The following is a 19,245-nucleotide window of genomic DNA, read 5'->3' on the forward strand; positions in this document are numbered from 1 at the left end:
TTCCTTATGGATTTCCAACCCCCCCCCCCAAGGGATTTCTGACTATCCAGAGGCTTCATGGGGGGGATGTTTTTCTTTTCAGGCTGCATGAATTTTGCCCTGTCTTTAGTTGTGCTAGGAGATTGTGGGCTAGTTTGCCTGCCCCAGCTTAGTGCTTTTTTCCTATTGTTTCTGCAGGTCTGGGGTAGAAGTCACTTACTGTAATTACTCAGTGGATTTTTGATCACTCTTCAGCTTGAAGTTGATTACATATTTCTGCTGGAATAGGTTTGTGGGAGTTGGAAATATTTATTCAGGCAACCATGATGGCTGGATGTCTTCCTCAGATTTTGTACAGGATATCTCTGTTCTTTACTTCTGCGTCAAATAAAATCTTACACCCTCTAAGTTTCAGCTCAGATGTCAGCTCCTTCAAAAGGATTTTCCTGATTTTCCTAGTTGTTTCCCATATTCCCAGTTATTTTACATTTATTTTATGTATGTCTTGATTTTACAGGACTTAGCTATACCTGATTGTTAAAAATAAAAACCAATTCATGTTTGTCTTTTGCTTCTTCCCAGGGGAAAAGGTTTGTGTAAGCTTGTATGGTGCTGCTGCAGATATGAATATTAGACTGGACAAGAATTCCTTGATCATTGAGAAGACTTATATATCTCTGTCTAATCAGAGAAATATAATTATTCACAACCGAAGTAATATCATTGCACATTTCCAATGGAAAGTACATGCTACTCAAGAAGAGGAGGATAAAGAAAAAGCAAGGTTTGTAATGTTTCAATGATCTAATATGAGAAAGTAGAAACTTTGGTCATTTTGGACAATTAATTTGCATCTCTTCATGAATAGTAAGTTTAGAATCAAGTCATCCAAAATAGACATTTTAGAATACTTATTAGTTAATTTTATGAAAGTTTCTTTTTGGGCCTGCTTTCTGACAATGAAAATGTGGAATAATGTAACATCTATCTTCAGTTGCCATTGATCTTAACAGTCATGGCATCATAGGATTTAGAGATCTAGTCCATTCATCCTATTTTACATATGAGGGAACTAAGGCCTGAAAAGGAAAGTGACCTGCCTGAAATCTCACAGATAGTAAACAGTAAAGTCTGGAGTTGAGTCCTCTCTCTCCAAAACCACACAACCATGCTACTCTTCCATTTAATTCAGCCAAAATTTAGGGCATTGCATATGTGCCTAATTTTAGGAAAAGTGCTAAACTTCAGTTTAAAGAATGACACATTCATTCCTTTAAAAAAATTTTTATTGATGGTTATTGGATTTTAGATCATATTAATTTCAAGATATACTCCTGACATACCTCCACTCTCTGTAAAACCCCAGGACAGACAGAAAAAAAAAACAGTTCAGCACAACTACATCTACATGAATGGTCCTGTCTTCTCTTCCCTACCCCTCCTGCATTTTAATTTTCTTTTCTAGGGCCAAATTGAAAGACATATTAATTTGTCACTATTTTTTCTGAAATAACCTTTGTGGCTTTATTATTTTTCCAATTTCCCCAAAAGCTCATCAGATTTTATACATATTTTCAGAAAAAATTTATTTGAACAACAATGATTTAAGAATATTAAGTGAATAAATATTTCATGAACCTAGAAACTTGTCACTTTCATCTGTCAAGCTACAGTACTCTGTCTTTTCTTCCATAGACCGTACAATTCCTTAAAACTATAGTCTTCTTACATCTCTCTTCTCTTTCTTAACCCAAAATCCTCTGAAACACTGTCTGTACTCAAGATCTCCACTTCTCCTAACATCCACTGATCAACCCTTTGCAGCCTGACTTTGGGCATCCCTCAGGGAAGCTTTTCTATCTGGAGGCATCAGTCCTCACTTAATTGCCAGACCTGATGGCATTTTCTCAATCTTATTCTTCTCAACCTGTCTGTTGTGTAAGACTCTGTTAACCATCTGGTCTTCCCCAGAACTTTTTTTATGATATCACATTCTCTTAGTTGTCTTCATCCAACTACATCATCTAGTAGCTTTCACTGGCTCATTAAACTCTCCCTGGCTATGGGTGTTTCTCAGTATTCTGTCTCAAACTGCCTTCTTTTTCCCTTGACACACACTCTGGAGCTGCCAGGCTAGTAATCTCATAAAAACAGGAAACACAGTTTAATGCCTCTTCTAGTTGGGGAGAAGGATGGGCTAGAGTCCAAGGGGCTTCTGTTCTTTTTAATCATTTTTCACAATAGTATCTTCCCCTGTGACAAGTACAGTTCAATGAAACAAATGAACCTATTGGTCATGTTTGGAAATGTCCATCCCACTCCAGCTAGGGAATCCAGTTACTCTCTTCTAGGAAGTGGGAGGTCATGATTTCTTGTTCATGAAGTGCTGAGTCATTGTAATCACCAATCCCATTTCTAGATGTTAAACATTACTTTTAAAACATCTTCTTGAAAATTTATAGGAATTGAAGTCAAATTCATTAGCCTGTTGTTTGCAGAATCCATTCTCTTCCTTTGTTTTGAAATACTGGGATAATGTCTTGTGTCTCCTTCAATTCAGTAGCACCTCTTCTAATCTCTGAGATCACTCAGTGCTGCTGACTGTGGCTCAGTAATTAAAGGTCCTTGTTCTTTAATATCTTAGAAGATAGTTTGCTGGTCCCACCTGATGGCTTAAACTCATCAAAGGGTCTTTTATTATCTCTTTATTTCTCTTGGATATCCACTTCTGTTAGTAAGTATTATTCATTCCTTACTATTTGGAAGAAAAAACAGGAGCAAAACAAGGTTGATCATTGGGAAAACTCAGTGTCTGTTATACTTGTTCCACTAAATATAAGCTGTTCCTTCTTTAGTCATCATGGTTTTTTTTTTCCCAATATAGTTAAAAATTACTCCCCCTCCCTTTTAATCCTTTACTTTTCTTGTCAACAATGGTCATTTTTTGCTTTAGCACAAATCTTCATAATACTATACCATTTTTTGGTATTTATTTTCTTGCCTGTTTTTATTTCCATCCTTAGCACCTTTTAAAAATACAAGTTGACTAGTAAGTTTCATGAGCTTCTCCTCTTCCTCCTTATTAGAGCTGTTTTTCTTTAGGTCATTGGAATTCTATCCTTTATTGTTTTAGAATGTGTGATTCTGTTGTTCTTGTTTGATTTCTTTGAAATCTGCTCTTTCAAAATCTAGAGTGTACAATATTATGGGTCAAATCTATTTGAAACAAAGTTTCATTACATAAATTGTGTATATTGTTTTATTATATAAATTGTTCAATAAGAGCAGTCTCCCATACTGACATAAATTCTTTGCTTCTAATTAGAGGAATTCTCTCTTCAGAATTTTAAGATAAATTATATCTTTTTTTTTCAGTTTCCTACAATTTTTGCCCCAGCAATTAGCTCCTTCCTATCGATGAAAATCAGATATAGAATAGATTTTTTCCATGTTTTGGTAACTTCACCTTCTGATATATGAGATAATCAATAAGGACAAGTTAAGAAATTATAATAAAATATAATATATACCTTTGAAAATGATGGTGGTCCACAAGTTATCTGCATAACTGAAGTTCCTTATCATCTATTCCATTCATCTGTGGCAGGATAATGATTCATTATAGTGTCCTCTTTTATTTCTTTTTCTCTCCAAGTGGTCTGTAGTATACTATAATGATAATTTGATTTTTAACTTCTATTTGCCTCCATTATGTTCATTCAAGTGCTCTTCACCATGCTTTTGAGGCTCTTATTACTGGGTTTCTTCACATGACACCTTCTCGATAAATAAAACTATCCCACAGCCCTCTTGACTTTTATCATTGTTGGTGATGTTTTTTAAACTATACTTATCTAGAGCATTTTCTAGCCAAGAACCTTATATCACTAATTTTCAGTAACACTCATAAAGTCAAATCTGCTTTATTTTGTATATTTTTTGTGTGTAGACATCCAAGACCTTTTATACTGACTTTTTCTTGAATTGATTTCCTATGAACTTTTAGTTGTCCATTGCTACTTTTTGATTTATAGATATTTTTTCTTTAACACAGGCATAGTCTTATATGTACCCTAGATTTGGGAGAGCAGATTTCAAAGGAATTGGAGCAAAAAGAGATAAATTCTGAGATAGTATAAGTGACATGAATTCAAGAAGGATAAAAATTTCATAAGTACTCTGTTATCTAAGTTGGCACATATATATTGGTAGGTTTTCTCCCTTTTCTACCCCCTTTCTGTTTAGTGTAAATCCCTTTTCATTTTGTGTAGTTTCAATGAGGGTGGTCTCTCTTTGAAAAGAAAAATTAATCCTATCAACCTCTACTGAGAAAATTCCATTCCTGTACAAGAGCCTGTCATTCTTGTAGTTCAAGCTGTTCTAGAAATCCATTTTCATTTTCAGACATTCTTAAGTTATTCACTTCCAAAATCTGCCTTTCTCTTAACTTTAATAAGCTTTAATAGATATCCATATTGCAAAATACAAAGAACAAGAAAGATTATGTAAGAAATTGTAAAGTAAATTATATGCTTTTAAAAGAAAATAAATATGTGATATATAGGCACATACATATATGACATTTATCAAAGTAGTAACAAAATTGCTCTATTTGTGTCCTTTTCTAAACTTTTTATTGTCTTCTGTGCATTTAAAATGTTTTATTGATGCTTTTATTGCATGTTTATCACTACCCACTAAACTATCTTCCCTGCATAGAAATCTTCTCTTGTAATAAATGTATAGCCAAGAAAAAAAAAAAAAAACTAATCATGACGGGCATGTCTGAGAATGCATCGTTATGTCCCTTTAGTGCACTAACTTTCTGTTTTATTAGTCTGGATTTTTTATGTGTTTGTATATATTCATTCATTTCATTTGACTTAGCAGTTTTGTTGACCTACAATTGAGTAAAATAATTTGAACAATTTTTTTTACAACTGTTATGCATTTGGGGGGACTTGGGGGATTAGGTTTTCCTTTCTTTTAAAGAATACAAAATTCACAATTTTCTGTTTTATTGGTATTTTAGAAAAAAACCAACTCCTGGTTCCAGTTAGAAATTCATTATTTTTTGTTTTTGTTTATGTCTACTTTTTTGGCAGTTTTGTAGTGTGTGCATTTATGTATTTTTATTTGTTGCTTTATTGTGTTTTTTTATTTATGTCTTTTTTCTCTCCCTTGATAATAAATGTGTATAGGAATATAAATACTGCATTAAAGATTGTTTTCAGTCAATAAGTTAATCATTCTTCATGGAATTATTCTTTATGAAATAAAGCATTCTTATGCTTTATTCTTTATGGAAGTTAAAGCATTCTTTAAAAATTTGTATTCTTTTAGTAGAGACTATGTTAGGTAAGGGTAGGTAAATTCAAAATAGATACAATTTGATTTGGGGATATCAGGAAAGACTATGTGTAGAAGATGATGCTTACTTCAGTCTTGAAGGATACTAGGAGTTCTTAGAAGTGAAGGTAAAGGAATGGAGGCCAAGTGGGAGAAAAAGGCACAGAAGTGGGAAATGGAGTACTGAGTATTAGCATAAGTAAGAAGGTCAATTGGACTTCATTTCTTTTGTTGTGAAATTTAATCTGATGAGAGCTACATTTCTCATTACATTTCAGATTATCAGCTATAAAAGGAATTTTATTAATGGACTCATTGTTATTGGTATCACATGATCTCTCTGTGTCTCAGACATTACAATTGTAGAAATTATATCATTGAATTCACAAACTAAAAGTTCACTAATGGATGAATTGTATAGAACATTTCTCACTAGTTCTAAAATGTGTTTATCAGAGACTCTCAGAAATTTTATCAGTAATGCTTTATTACTGGTGCTGTGTTATTATAACATCAAACTATAAATTCTGAAAATCTGAAAAACCATAAAAGTGAAGAAATAAATTAGTAAAATAGTGGAAATTGCATACAAAGATAAAATTTTATTTTAGCTTATGAATATATTATTCTCAGCTTTATGAACTTTTGATGAATTTTACTGACTCTCTAAAGAGAACATACTAATGTGAGCAAATAAATAACTCAAAATAAATGTAGAAAATTTCTTTCTATGTACAACAAAAGATCATGACTATTCTGTACCTTTATCATTTATGTTCCTTAATGTTTTAAGGACTTTTCATATAGTGAAAGAAATGAAATATATAGTCTTATCAAATGTGTCAAATGATTCATATACTTAAATATTTTATATTTTTGTTGTATATAAAAATGATTTTCAAGTGTCTAAATTGGGTTTTTTCATTGATTGATACGCTTGGTCCTCCTACTTTAACTCTGTAAATATTATGTTTTAAGTATGTTTTCAAGTTATATTTAAACAACATATGTGGGATGGGTTGAGTTGGGTTTTGTTTTGGATTTTTTTTTACTGCTTTCCTCCATTTCAGAGGTGATTTCATTCCATTATAATTGAGAATTGATTTCTCTTTCCATCATATTTTATTATAATCTTCCCCTTTTTGTTGTCTCTCTCCTCTCTTTATAAAGAAAATAGAACATGGGGAAAAAAGAAAATGAGATCAGCTTATGTAGCCTATAATTGTGGTAATGTGCTCCTATTTCTTTGCTCTTTCTCTCTTCCTCCAGTCTAGACCCAGATCACTGCTTTTTTATCTTTTGTTTTTTCATTGTAATATATTTCTCCCTTTATGATTAGCTTTTTGTTAATGGAACTTACTTGTTGGCATTCTCTCCTCAACTCCCTCTTAAATCCCTTAATTCCCTTTCTCTGTCCCAACTCATTTCCCTGTTGAATTTAAAATATTCATGCATCAAACTCTTTGTGTATTTTTGACACTCCTTTGATCAGTTTGAGTAGGAGGGAAGTTCAAGAAACACCCACTTTACCCACTCTGACCTTCATGTTTGTATACTCTTCTTCTGGTATATATGATAAATATAAAATATTTATATGATAAATATGATAAAGAGAAATTCTTTCCTCTACTTCCTCATTCCTTCTCTAATGTATTCCTTTACTCTTCCCTTTCTCTTAAAGCTAACAAAACATTTGTTTCTTGAAACTACTTTTCTTTTGAAATTAACAAAACAGTTGTTTAGACTTTATTTGGGTGAGAAGTGTTTTGTAATTGTGTTCATATAGTTCTTGGGCTACTCTTAGCAGGTAGACACACAAATATTTTATTTTGTCTATATTATATATTATATGGAATTTCTCTTTCTGATGGGCTGATAGGCTTTGTCAATAATATATAGAAATGCTGATGATTTATTTGTGTGGGTTTATTTTATATTCTGCAACTTTGCTAAAGCTGTTTATTGTTTCTAATAGGTTTTTGGATGATTTTCTAGAATTCTCTTAAAATATACCATCATATCATCTGCAAAGAGTGATAGTTTTATTTCCTTGTTGCCTATTCTGATTTCTTTAATTTCTTTTTCTTTTCTTATTGCTTAAACCAACATTTGTAGTACATTGTTGAATAATAGTTGGAATAATGGGCATCCTTGCTTCACTCCTATTTACTCCTGATCTTACTGGGAATGCTTTCAGCTTCTCTCAATTACAAATAATGCTTACAGTTGATTTTAAATAGATATTGCTTATTATTTTAAGAAGAGTTCCCTTTATCCTTTTGCTCTGTAATGTTTTTAATAGGAATGAGTACTGGTGCTCTATTTTGTCAAAAGCCTTTGAGCGGGTTGTGGTCCTTTTAAGATACTGATTTGTTATCCTTTCAGATTGATTTGTTATTCAGATTATTCCAGCCCCTTGGGCTGATGCATTATCAGTTCAGGAAGCCTGCACCTTTGATTCACAAACCTGGTCAAAAGCACCCCTTTGAATTCAAATAGGAGTTCCAGGCTTGTCCCAGCCCCCACCAGATCTGAGCCAACTTGGACTCTCACAGCCCCCATGGGATGTGAGCCAACTTGGGACTCCACCCACTGGCCCTTTTAGTTAAATCTCTCATTATAAAAAGAACCAAACTAAAATCCTCTCTTTGCAGAGGTTCAAATATACAGCCCCATGCTTAACACACCAAGGGTCTCTGTCCACTGGAATACTGTTTCCAGTGCCTTCTCTTTACCCTCACCTATTTCCTTAACCAGACTTTAACCTTACTTCCAATCCCCATAATAAGCCTCCTTTATCAATCTAGATTTTCCGGTCTGTAAATTCCTTTACAGAGAATTGCTAGCATTGCTAGAAGAGAGTTCACCAGAACTCCCTACCCTTGCGCTGAATCCCAAGGGATGCAGGGGAGCCAAACCTACCTTGCCACTAGACCTTATTTAACTCCTCCCTGACCACCAGTAACCCTAATTTCATTTGGATACCCCATATCTAACCCTCATCACCTTTTCTGCATCTATTGAGATTATCATATGCTTCCTGTTGGTTTTATTATTGATATAGTTGATTATGGTAATAGTTTTTCTAATATTGAACCAGCCCTGCATTCCTGGTATAAATTCCATTTGGTCATAGTGTATTATCCTGCTGATAAGTTGCTGTACTCTCTTTGCTAATATTTTATTTAAATTTTTTGCATCAATATTCATTAGGGAGATTGATCTATATTTTTCTTTCTCTTTTTTGGTTCTTTCTAGTTTAGGTATCAGTCATACTTGTGTCATAGAAGGAAGTTGACAGGACTTCTTCTTTACCTATTCTTTACCTATTTTTCCAAATAGTTTACATAGTATTGGAATTAATTGTTCTTTAAATGTTTGGTAGAATTCATTTGTGAATCCATCTGACCCTAAAGGTTTTTTTTTTCCTTAGAGGGTTCATTAATTTCTTGTTTAATTTCTTTTTCTAAAATGGGACTATTTAAGTATTTTATTTCCTCTTCTATTAATGGGAAATTTATATTTTTATAAATATTCATTCATTTTGGTTAGATTGTTGGATTTTCTGTCATACAGTTGGGCTAAGTAGCTCCTACTTATTGCTTTAATTTCTTTTTCATTGGTGGTAAATTTACCCTTTTCATTTTTGATGCTGGTGATTTGGTTTTTTTCTTTCCTTATCAAATTTTCCAAAGGTTTATCTATTTTTATTGTTTTTTTTCTATAAAACCAACTCTTAGTTTTATTTTTTTAAATTTTTCTTTTTTTTCCTGAGGCAATTGGGGTTAAGTGATTTGCCCGAGGTCACATAACTTGGAAGTGTTGTGTCCAAAACCAGATTTGAACTCAGGTCCTCCTGACTTTCAGGGCTGGTACTCTACCCAGTGCACCAACTAGCTGTCCCTCTTAGTTTTATTAATTAGTTCATTTTCTTATTTTCAATTTTACTAATCTTTCCTTTGAGTTTCAGAATTTCTAATTTGGTATTTAATTGGGTTTTTTAAAATGTGTTCTTTTTCTAGCTTTTCTAGTTGCATGTCCAAGTCATTGATCGCCTCTTTCTCCATTTTATTCATGTAACTATTTAGAGATATAAAATTTACCCTAAGACTTTTTGGCTGCATATCATAGGTTTTGGTATGTTGTCTCATTACTGTCATTCTCTTGGATGAAATTATGGATTGTTTCTGTGATTTGTTGTTTAATCCACTCATTCTTTAGAATTAGATTATTTAATTTCCAATTGTTTTTTAGTCTATCTTTACTGAATACAATTGTTATTGCATTGTGATCTGAAAAAGGAAGCATTTACTATTTCTGCCTTTCTGCATTTGATGCCCTAAACATGTGAGTTTTCTATGCCCTGATACATCGTCAGTTTTTGTGTAAGTGCTATGTATTGCAGAGAAAAGATGTATTCCTTTGTCTCTATGCAGTTTTCTCCAGAGATCTAACATGTCTAGGTTTTCTAGGATCCTATTAACCTCCCTAGTTTCTTTCTTGTTTATTTTGTGGTTAGATTTGTCTGATTCTGAGAGGGGAAGGTTGAGGTCCCCTACTAATATGCTTTTGCTGTCTATTTCTTCCTGTAACTAGCTTAATATTTTGTATTTGTATGCTCTACTTCTTGGTGCATTTACATTGTACATTTAAAAATGTATCGTCTATGGTACCCTTTATCAAGATGTACTTTCCTTCCTTATCTCTCCTAATTAGGGGTATTTTTACTTTTGCTTTATCTGAGATCAGAATTAGTACCCCTGTTTTTTTTTTACTTCATCTGAAGCATGATAAATTCTGTTCCAGCCTTTTACCTTTACTCTGTATGTATCTCAGTTCTTCATATGTATCTCTTTTTTTAATTATTGCTTTTTATTTACAAGATATATGCATGGGTAATTTTACAGCATTGACAATTGCCAAACCTTTTGTTCCAATTTTTCCCTCCTTCCTCCCACCCCCTCCCCCAGATGGCAGGTTGGCCAATACATGTTAAATATGTTAAAGTATATGTTAAATACAATATAAGTATACATGTCCTAACAGTTATTTTGCTGTACAAAAAGGATCGGACTTTGAAATATTGTACAATTAGCCTGTGAAGGAAATAAAAAATGCAGGTGGATAAAAATAGAGGGATTGGGAATTCTATGTAGTGGTTCATAGTTATCTCCCAGAGTTCTTTTCCTGGGTATATAGCTGGTTCAGTTCATTACTGCTCTATTGGAACTGATTTGGTTCATCTCATTGCTGAAGAAGGCCACGTCCATCAGAATTGATCCAGATGTATCTCTTTTAAAATAACATATTGTAGGATTCTGGTTTTTTTAATTCATTCTGTTAGTCCCTTCTATTTTTTCCCCATCCCCTTCTTCATTGCTTACATGTGGCAGCCTACCCATGCCTACCATATGCCCTTCCATTGTCTTTTACGTGAGATGTTACCTTAATTCTTCAGTCCGTGGCACTCTGTGACTTACAGCAATCCAACCTTGACAGAATATTAATCTTTCTTTTCCTCCTCTTCATTAGAAGCTCCTCTTATGCATGGTGTCATTTTTCTACTAGGCTCCTTTTAGTATCTGGGAGCTGCTTTTCTGGTGCATCCAAATTCTGCAGACCCTGGAGCCAGCCACTGCTGTCTGGCCTGCCCTAAGATGTTCAGAGGGCCGTCTTCCACTGGAATGGGGATGGAGGTGGAAGACCAAGTCTGACCCCCAAAGGGGGCTTTTCTCCTCCTCCCCAAGCAAGCCTTTTACAAGGGAGTCTCTGGGACTGCCTCTTTCTGCTTCCAGGAGCTCAAATCTCTGGGTTATAATCTTGTTTGCTATTATATAGATGGCCCACGGTTTCTTAACTAATTCAGATACATTCCCTCTCTCTTATTACTGTAGTTCATCTAATAGTTCATCACTTTTTGGACTTTGATTTTTGAGACTTATTGCACCTAGTTCCCATCTCTGATCATTCTCACTCATATCAAGACTTAGCATTTTGTCAGTTACTTTAAGTGGGGTAGGGAGAAGCAAATGATATCTTTTACTTGGATATAGAGGAGAAGTGCTTTTATAGAGAAGGGCCCTAATGCTTCTCCTATCAGAGAGATTATGTCGTTCAATATATAGGCTCAAGGAATGTACAAAAATTTAAGACAATCTTATTCTCTTCCACCATCCTTATGTCCCCTCAATCAAGCAGTTTGGGGGGGAGGCGATTGGGGTGACGTGCTTGCCCAGTAAGTAAGTACCTAAGGTCAGATTTGGAAAAAAGCCAAGGTTTGCCAAGTCAGAGAGTAAAAATTTTGTGACACTCATTTAACAGATGAGCAAACTGAGGCACAGAAGGGGGAAGCTACTTGCCCAGGGCCACCTAGCTAAGGAATGTTTAAGGCAGGATTCAAGTTCAGGTCTTTCTGGCTGCAAGTCCTCCTCTCTGTCCATGCTGTCTCCTTAAATATGCTAGGTTCTTGTGCATCTTCTGGAGCTGATGGTGCCCTTCTATTTTGATACTTCTTAACTACTAAGGATTTTTCCCTATGAGTTTTGTCAGTAAAAGGCAAACAGAAATGTTTGCTGGGGTGGGATGGAGTGGAGAGGAAGCAAAGGACAGAGATTTTAAAGCAAGTGAATTATGGCAAGAGCATTCCAAACAGGAAAGAAGGAGGGGGATGAAATATTATGGGACTGCCATTGCTTGTTATCTGTTAATCATGAGAGAGACAGAGACATACAGAGAGAAAAACAGAAAGAGAGAGAGAGAGAAAGAGAGAGAGAGAGAGAGAGAGAGAGAGAGAGAGAGAGAGAGAGAGAGAGACCAAAGGAGAAACAGAGACAGAGACAGAAAGAGAGAGAAAAGAAGACAGAGACAGAAACAGAGACACACATAGAGAGACAGAGACAGAGATGGAGAGAGACACAAAGAGACAGAGAGAGAGAGATGCAGAGGCAGAGACCCACACAGAGAAAGGGTTTTGTTAACCCTAACCAGAGTGCAAGAGGGAGGAGCAAATCAGGGTTAGCAAATTAATAACTCGAGGGAGGGGCTGACTTAGCTTTAAAAGCTGTCCTTTCTGGGAACATGTTGGACTAGTCAGGATGACATGAAAATAGGGACCTTCTGCGGCAAGGAGCATCTTGGGGAAGCTTCTCTTCTCCTACCTGATGCCCCCAGGGAGTCTGGCATCTTCAGGGACCATGATTGGGCTTGAAGGATACCAGGCAGAGATGGGTGTCGAGCCCAATAAACAGAACGGCCAAGGAGTTGTTCCTTTCCACAGCACCAAGTCTGAGGTGCCCACTTGTGTCCTGACCCACGGGCCTGGGTTTAGGCAGACCTCTGGAAGGGCAAGACCTTCTCTGTTGGAGTTGAGTTGGGAGGAGGAGGAGAAGTGAACAAACAAAAATGGATTTGGGGACAGCAGAGCTCTGAGAAAAACCCAGAAGCAGAGACTTCTGGGAAAAATCTGCTAAAAAGGCAGTGGAAATGACAATGGGGTGAACAGGAAGCAAAATTGTGGGGAGACTTAGGGAGCGGACCTTTGTTTGTGGCCACTCGGTTCCTCAAAGCTCTAGTCAGTAAGCATTTGTTAAGCACCTACTGTGTGCCAGGCTAAGCAAGAAAAATACAAAAACAGACTCAAGACAGTCCCCAGCCTCAAGAAGCTCATGGTATAATAGGAAATTATACCATGTCCAAACAAAGCTACATGTGGGATATACTGGAAATAGACAACAGAGGCAATGCATTGGAGCTGAGAAATTGGAAAAGCTTCTTGAGTGTGCATTACTTATATGATTAATAAATACCTGTACTACTATACTCATACACAAATAGACATTTGAATAGGTAAGAGACGAAATAATGAAAGATGAAATATTTTTTAAATAACTGATTTTATTTAATGGTACAAAACATTTCTACTTTCAATAAAATAACTTTGTTAACAAAAACAATTTTAATAAAAGTGGTGTGATCAGAAATGTTTCATGTTGATTTAATACTTTGTGATAACAGCTTGAAAGTCAGTCCTAAGTTCAGTTTATTTCAATATTTCTTTTGTTCCAGCACATTTTTTGAAATTTATTTTTATAATGAACTTGATAGATCAACAAACATGAACATTTTAATATGAAATCTCTTAACCTCCTGCTTCCTTCTCAATCTTCCCATGCCTTGTTTCCATAAAACATGTATTCCATATGCTCTCTGAGCTGGGTCCATGAACAAGACCTTGTCTGGGGCATTCCCCCATGCCTGGAGTGCTGTCCTTCCTCATCTTTACCTACTCAATTCCTTGGCCTCCTTAATTCCCAGCTAAAATCCCATTGCTCACTCTTAAGACTTTCTCACTCTCTCTTAATTCTAGTGCCTTTGCTCTGTATATATTGCTTATTTGAAGGCAGGGAATGTCTTTTGAATCCCCAGCTCTTAGCACATGGTAGGTGCTTAATAAAAATTTGTTAATTATTATTTTTGTTATTAATTGATTAATTTCTTGATTACTTGTGCAAATAGAATAGTCAAATTGGGGGCTAGGCTCACTACTGTTATAGTAGTTAATATTTATATAGAACTTTTAAAGATTTGCAAAATGTTTTACATATATTATCTGTAAGCATTGGGTAAATCGTGCTCATTTTTCTTTTTTGTGTGTTTTTTATTAAAACTTTTTATTTACAAAACATGCATGGGTAATTTTTCAACACTGACCCCTGCAAAATCTTGTGTTCCAAATTTTCCCCTCCTTACCCCCACCCCCTCCCTTAGATGGCAAGTAATCCAATATATGTTATATAATCATACTCATTTTTCACTCCTATCTACCAATTACATAAAACTGTATTGAAATTCATTTAATGCATTTCTCTCTTACCTGATGTTAATCAGCTGCTCTAGCAATCTAAATCAAAAGAGTTACATATTTATATTTTTAACAAATAGCTTCAAATCCCTCTGAAACTTCATTTGGAAGATATTTCAATAGCTTAGAACATTCTGTTTTCCAGTTTTAAAAAATTCGAGTCTGCAATTAAGCATTTATTAGTGTTTACTGTCTGCTGAGCAATTTGACTAACAAGCTCCAAAAGCATAACCTGGACTGGGTTCTAAACTCAGTTGTCATAGGAAGGAGTCACATCCCCTGAGCACGGGGAAAAAGAAAATGCAAAATGTGATGAGTTACTGCAAGACAATGAAATCAGAGAGATTTATGAGACTACAATTTTTTTTAGTTTTAGTCTATAGGAGTCTTAGTCTTTAGTCTATAAGATTCTCTCAGGGAGTGCGTTGTGGAGGGTTTGGGGAAACAGCATTATGACTGTATAATGCATGTGTGTAACATGCATGCATGCAATACATGTATGTAATATGCATTGTATATATAATGTATATAATACATATTCATATAATATATCATTTTTACACATTATGTGCATACGATATATGTCATCTATGCATGTGTGTACATAACACATGTGTGTAGTGTACATGCCATCCACATATGCTGCGTGTAGGGCATTGACATGTAATATGTTATCCAGGCACATTTTGTGCGTATGATTTGTGAACATAATACATATGTATAATATGTGCATGTAACACATCATCTTCATATGTTATGTGTATGTAATTACACATGCATTTAATTCATGTGTGTGATACATGCCATCTATGCACGGTGTATTATGTAATAGTGTACATAGTGCATGTGCATATAATATACATATCATCTAGATGTATATTTAATTTCATGCATGTAATAATCATCCATGCACAATGTATATGATAGATAATGCACATGCGTGTGATGTGTGCATGCAATACACATGCCATCTATATGTGCATGCAATTGCATGTGCGGTACATGACACCTGTGCACATTATGTATGTAAAATGCATGTGTATAATATGTTAATGAAATGCACATGTCCTCTATGTGTGTGTAACTGCATTGTGATGCATGTCACCCGTACACATTATGTGTATGTAACACGTGTGATGCACATGTGCATAATGCATGCATGTGATACACATGGCATCTATGTGCATTAATATACCTGTGTGTGGTTTATCTCTTGGGTGTAGACAGTGAGCTCCTCGAGGGCAGACACGGCCTGGTTGGTTTTCACACACACCCCCCCCCCCCCAGCACGGTGCACCGCACGGTAGGCCCTTACCTGCCCTGGGACTGACTGGCTGACTGCAGGAAGTGGCTCCCGAGCCGAGCTGTGTTGGCTGAGTTCAGGGGCCCGGCGTGTCCTCCTTCTCACCCCTTTCCCTCCTACTGCAGGCTCTGTGACAACCTGACCAAGGAGGAGGAGAAGAAGACGGAAGAGCTCCTGCAGGAGTGCATCCTGGACCCGTCCCTCCGGGAGCACCTCTCGGTCATCTCCCACGCCTTCCAGAACCAGAGGCGGATTGTGCAGAGCAATGACATGCTTTTCTTCGGCAACATCTTTGTCATTGAGCCGGTGGTAAGTGACAGAGAAGGCCTGTGCGGGCCCTGCCGTGGGCCAGGCCCCGGGCGCAGCGCTCCCCGAGGACCTCATTTGCTCTTCACAGCAGCCCTGGGGGGGAGTGGAGGCGCTTGTGAGTGTCGGAGGGCCCCAGATCTGGGAAGTGTCTGAAGGAGGCTCCGAATTCAGGTCTGCCTGAGCCCAGGCCCGGCCTCTCTGGGATGGCGAGTTTCTGCCATTACACGTTACTCAGAGAGGGAGCCCTGTGAGGTGTCAGTGAGACCAGAAAGCCTGTAGACTGGATCTCTCTCTTAGCAGTTTGTTGTTCAGTAGTTTTTCACCCGTGGACCACTCTTGGTGACCCTCTGTGGGGTTTTCTTGTTCAGGACCTTGGAGTGGTTGGCCATGTCCTTCTCCAGCCTGTTTTATAGCTGAGGAAACTGAGGCAGACAGGGTGAAGTGACCGGGTCAGGGTCACACAGCTAGTGTCTGAGGACGGATTTGAACTCAGGCTGAAAAGTTTTCCTGATTCCAAGTCCAGGGGTCTGTGTACCGTGGCATCCCTTCGCTGCCCACCTTTAACATCAGTACCAGTAAACATTTTCTTAATCCATCTGGTGGGTACAGAGCACCGTGCAATACTTCAGAGGGTTTAGATACACTCATCAGGCAGTTGAAGACTTAGAACCCATCCTAAAAGGTAAATAATAATGACAGCATAAGGTGTGTTAGACCAATGGCTCCCTACTTTTTTGGCTTTTGCAACCCTATATTCTTAAAGTTATTGAGAACCTTCCCCAAAGAGCTTTTGTTTATCTGGATTATATCTATTAGTATTCACCATATTAGAAATCAAAAGGTCTTGATATGATTAAGTATAATCAACTTTTGATCTTGAAGACCCCATGAAAGGACCACACTTGGAGCCCCTGAAGTTGGGAGGAGCAGATAAGTGATGACTATGGGCTGGAGCCTTGATGTCAGTGACAAGATGTCACCAGGGTGGCCTCACAGCATTTGGAGTCTCACAGATATCTGTCCTGTGGGGAAGAAGAAGCAGTGCTAACGACAACAGCAGCAGAAAAACTACGTGTGTTTAGAGGTGGTCCACAATACAGAGAAGTGAAAACCAAGCCCTTGGGGGACAGGATGATGTTATGAATGAAAGAAGCTGATCAAGCAAACATGAGTAACTACAGAATGACGTGCCTTGTTTGTCAACTCTGCAACATCTTTTTTATTTTTAATTTTATAGTATTTTATTTTTCTAAATGCATATAAAATAATTTTCAACATTCATTTTTATAAAACTTTGTGTTGCAAATATTTCTTCCTCCTCCTTTTATATTTCCCTTCCCCAAGACAGCAAGCAATCTAATATAGGTTAAATATATGCAGTTCTTTTAAACATATTCCATATTTGTCAATCAAAAGGGTAAAACATGAGAAAGTTAAAAAAGTAAATAAACAATGGTATAAAAAAGGAGAAAATATTATGCTTTGATCCACTTTCAGTCTCCATAGTTCTCTCTCTCTCTCAATGAGGATAGCATTTTCTATCCCAAGTCTATTGGAATTTCCTTGAATCACCACATTGCTGAGAACAGCAAAGTCCATCACAGTTGATCATCATATAGTCTTGCAGTTATCTGTATAATGATCTCCTGGTCCTGCTCATTTCACTCAGCATCAGTTCATGTAAGTCTCTCCAGTCCTCTCTGTAATCATCCTGCTGGTCATTCCTTACAGAACAATAATACTCTATAACATTCATATACCACAATTTATCCAGCCACTCCCCCAATGGCCATCCACTTGGTTTCCAGTTCTTTTCTGCAAGATCTTCATGAACATTACTTACAAATTTCCCAAAGGCTTCCATAGTGACCCCACCTCTCTCCCCATCTGGACATTTCCACAGGTGGTGCCCTTGAGCCTCCTCGTGGCCACCTCTCAGAGTCCCATCCCTCCTTGGTTCAGGGCCCTCCCTCTGTTGATTCGTCTGCATTTATCCTATCCCTCCCTTATTTGTACACTCACTGTTTGCACGTTGTCTGGGAGTTTGTGACAACAGGATGTTTCTTGCCTTTCTTTGCGTGCTCAGCACATAGTAGGTACTTAATACTGACTGACTGAAACTCTGCCCAGGGAGTGGGCGGGCACATAGGACTGACCTCTGGTGCTCTGCGGCAGGCTTGCTGGCTCACCCCCCAGCCGGCCAGTCGCCCCTCTTTAGAACACCTTCACTCCACATCCACTTGCCATAGATGCCACCTTAGTCGGGGGCCTGGCATTGCCAGGCCGGCCTAATGCAGCAGTTGTGTGGCAGCCAGATTCTCGGCCTGGGGGCTCTCCCTGCTCCACTCACCACCTGAGGGTGACCTGCTAAATTCCTGTGGATTGTTTGTAGTGTCTCCCATTTGGCTTCTAAAAGGCCTCTCCCTCGGGTCTCTCCCTGCACTCACACTTATCAGACCCTTCCTCCGCTCTGTGCATTCTACAGTCTGGACCCCCTGCTCCCCCCAGGTGACATCTCCCCACCGAGCTTTTGCCCTGGCTCGCCTCCTTGCCCAGAATTCTTTGCCTCCGCCCCATGGTTTCCCTGCATCCTCAAGACTCAGTTTCCTCCTCCAGGAGAGCTTTCCACACATGGCCCACCTCCTCTCCCCCTCTTAGGGCTTCTCTGTAGGATTAAATTGTCAGACACACGATGTCTCCCCACCCCAAAGCGCTCTCTGAGACCCAGCATCACTGGCCTCCATGAACATGATGTTCTAGGTCTTGGCTCCCCATATTTTCTCTGGCTTTCCCCCATGCCTGGAATTCTCTCCTCCCTCTGTCCCAGTCACTGACTTCCCCGGCTTTAAGTCCCAATGCAAATGCTACTTTCCCTTTCTTGATTGACTATTTATCCTGTACAGGTTATGGGGTGTTCAGGACTGGCACCCTTGGCCCGACTTTGGTGCCCACTTCCACCCAACCCATGGCTTTAAGAAGCTCTGACATGCCGGCAGATGGGCTAACCCAGGTCCTGGACGGTCTGCTGGTGAGCTTGTGAAGGCTTTCCCTGGCAGAATGGACCAGTGAGGGTAGTTTATTGTGATGGCCATGAAGGCAGTGAAAGTGGGTTCTGTGCAGCATTTAGAGCTCGCTCAGGTGTCGGAGACATCCAGTCTTCCTCTGCATCAGGGGCTATCGCCTGTCCTCCTGACCCTTGTCTTGCCCTGGACTCCAAAGAATCTGGAAGACAGAGGGAGACTGATGGCTGTGGGCAACTCTGTCTCACTTAAGTGAAAGTCATGAGCAAGTCAGAACATCCCTTCCTGATGTCGTTGGTTTTCCTCAGACACAAAGGGCAAACAACAGTATCCTACATATGACTTGCTTTTCTACATCTGTTTTCATGTGATCTCCCTCATTAGATTGTAAGCTTCCTGAGGGCAGGGACTGGGTTGGTGGTTTG

At 37.8% G+C, this 19,245-nt stretch overlaps 1 protein-coding gene across 1 annotated transcript in view; it reads left to right on the forward strand.

Moving 5' to 3' along the window:
* Positions 1-567: 567 nt before the first annotated feature.
* The window catches only part of LOC127547654 (hydrocephalus-inducing protein homolog), a 150,875-nt gene continuing 132,197 nt past the window's right edge, over positions 568-19,245 (forward strand). The window contains exons 1-2 of the mRNA XM_051974606.1: positions 568-763; positions 15,617-15,800. Coding sequence (XP_051830566.1) covers positions 603-763; positions 15,617-15,800 — 345 coding nt within the window. The 5' untranslated portion in view covers positions 568-602. The remainder of the gene's footprint in view (positions 764-15,616; positions 15,801-19,245) is intronic.

This window comes from Antechinus flavipes, chromosome 2, assembly GCF_016432865.1.
Source record: "Antechinus flavipes isolate AdamAnt ecotype Samford, QLD, Australia chromosome 2, AdamAnt_v2, whole genome shotgun sequence".
NCBI lineage: Eukaryota > Metazoa > Chordata > Mammalia > Dasyuromorphia > Dasyuridae > Antechinus > Antechinus flavipes.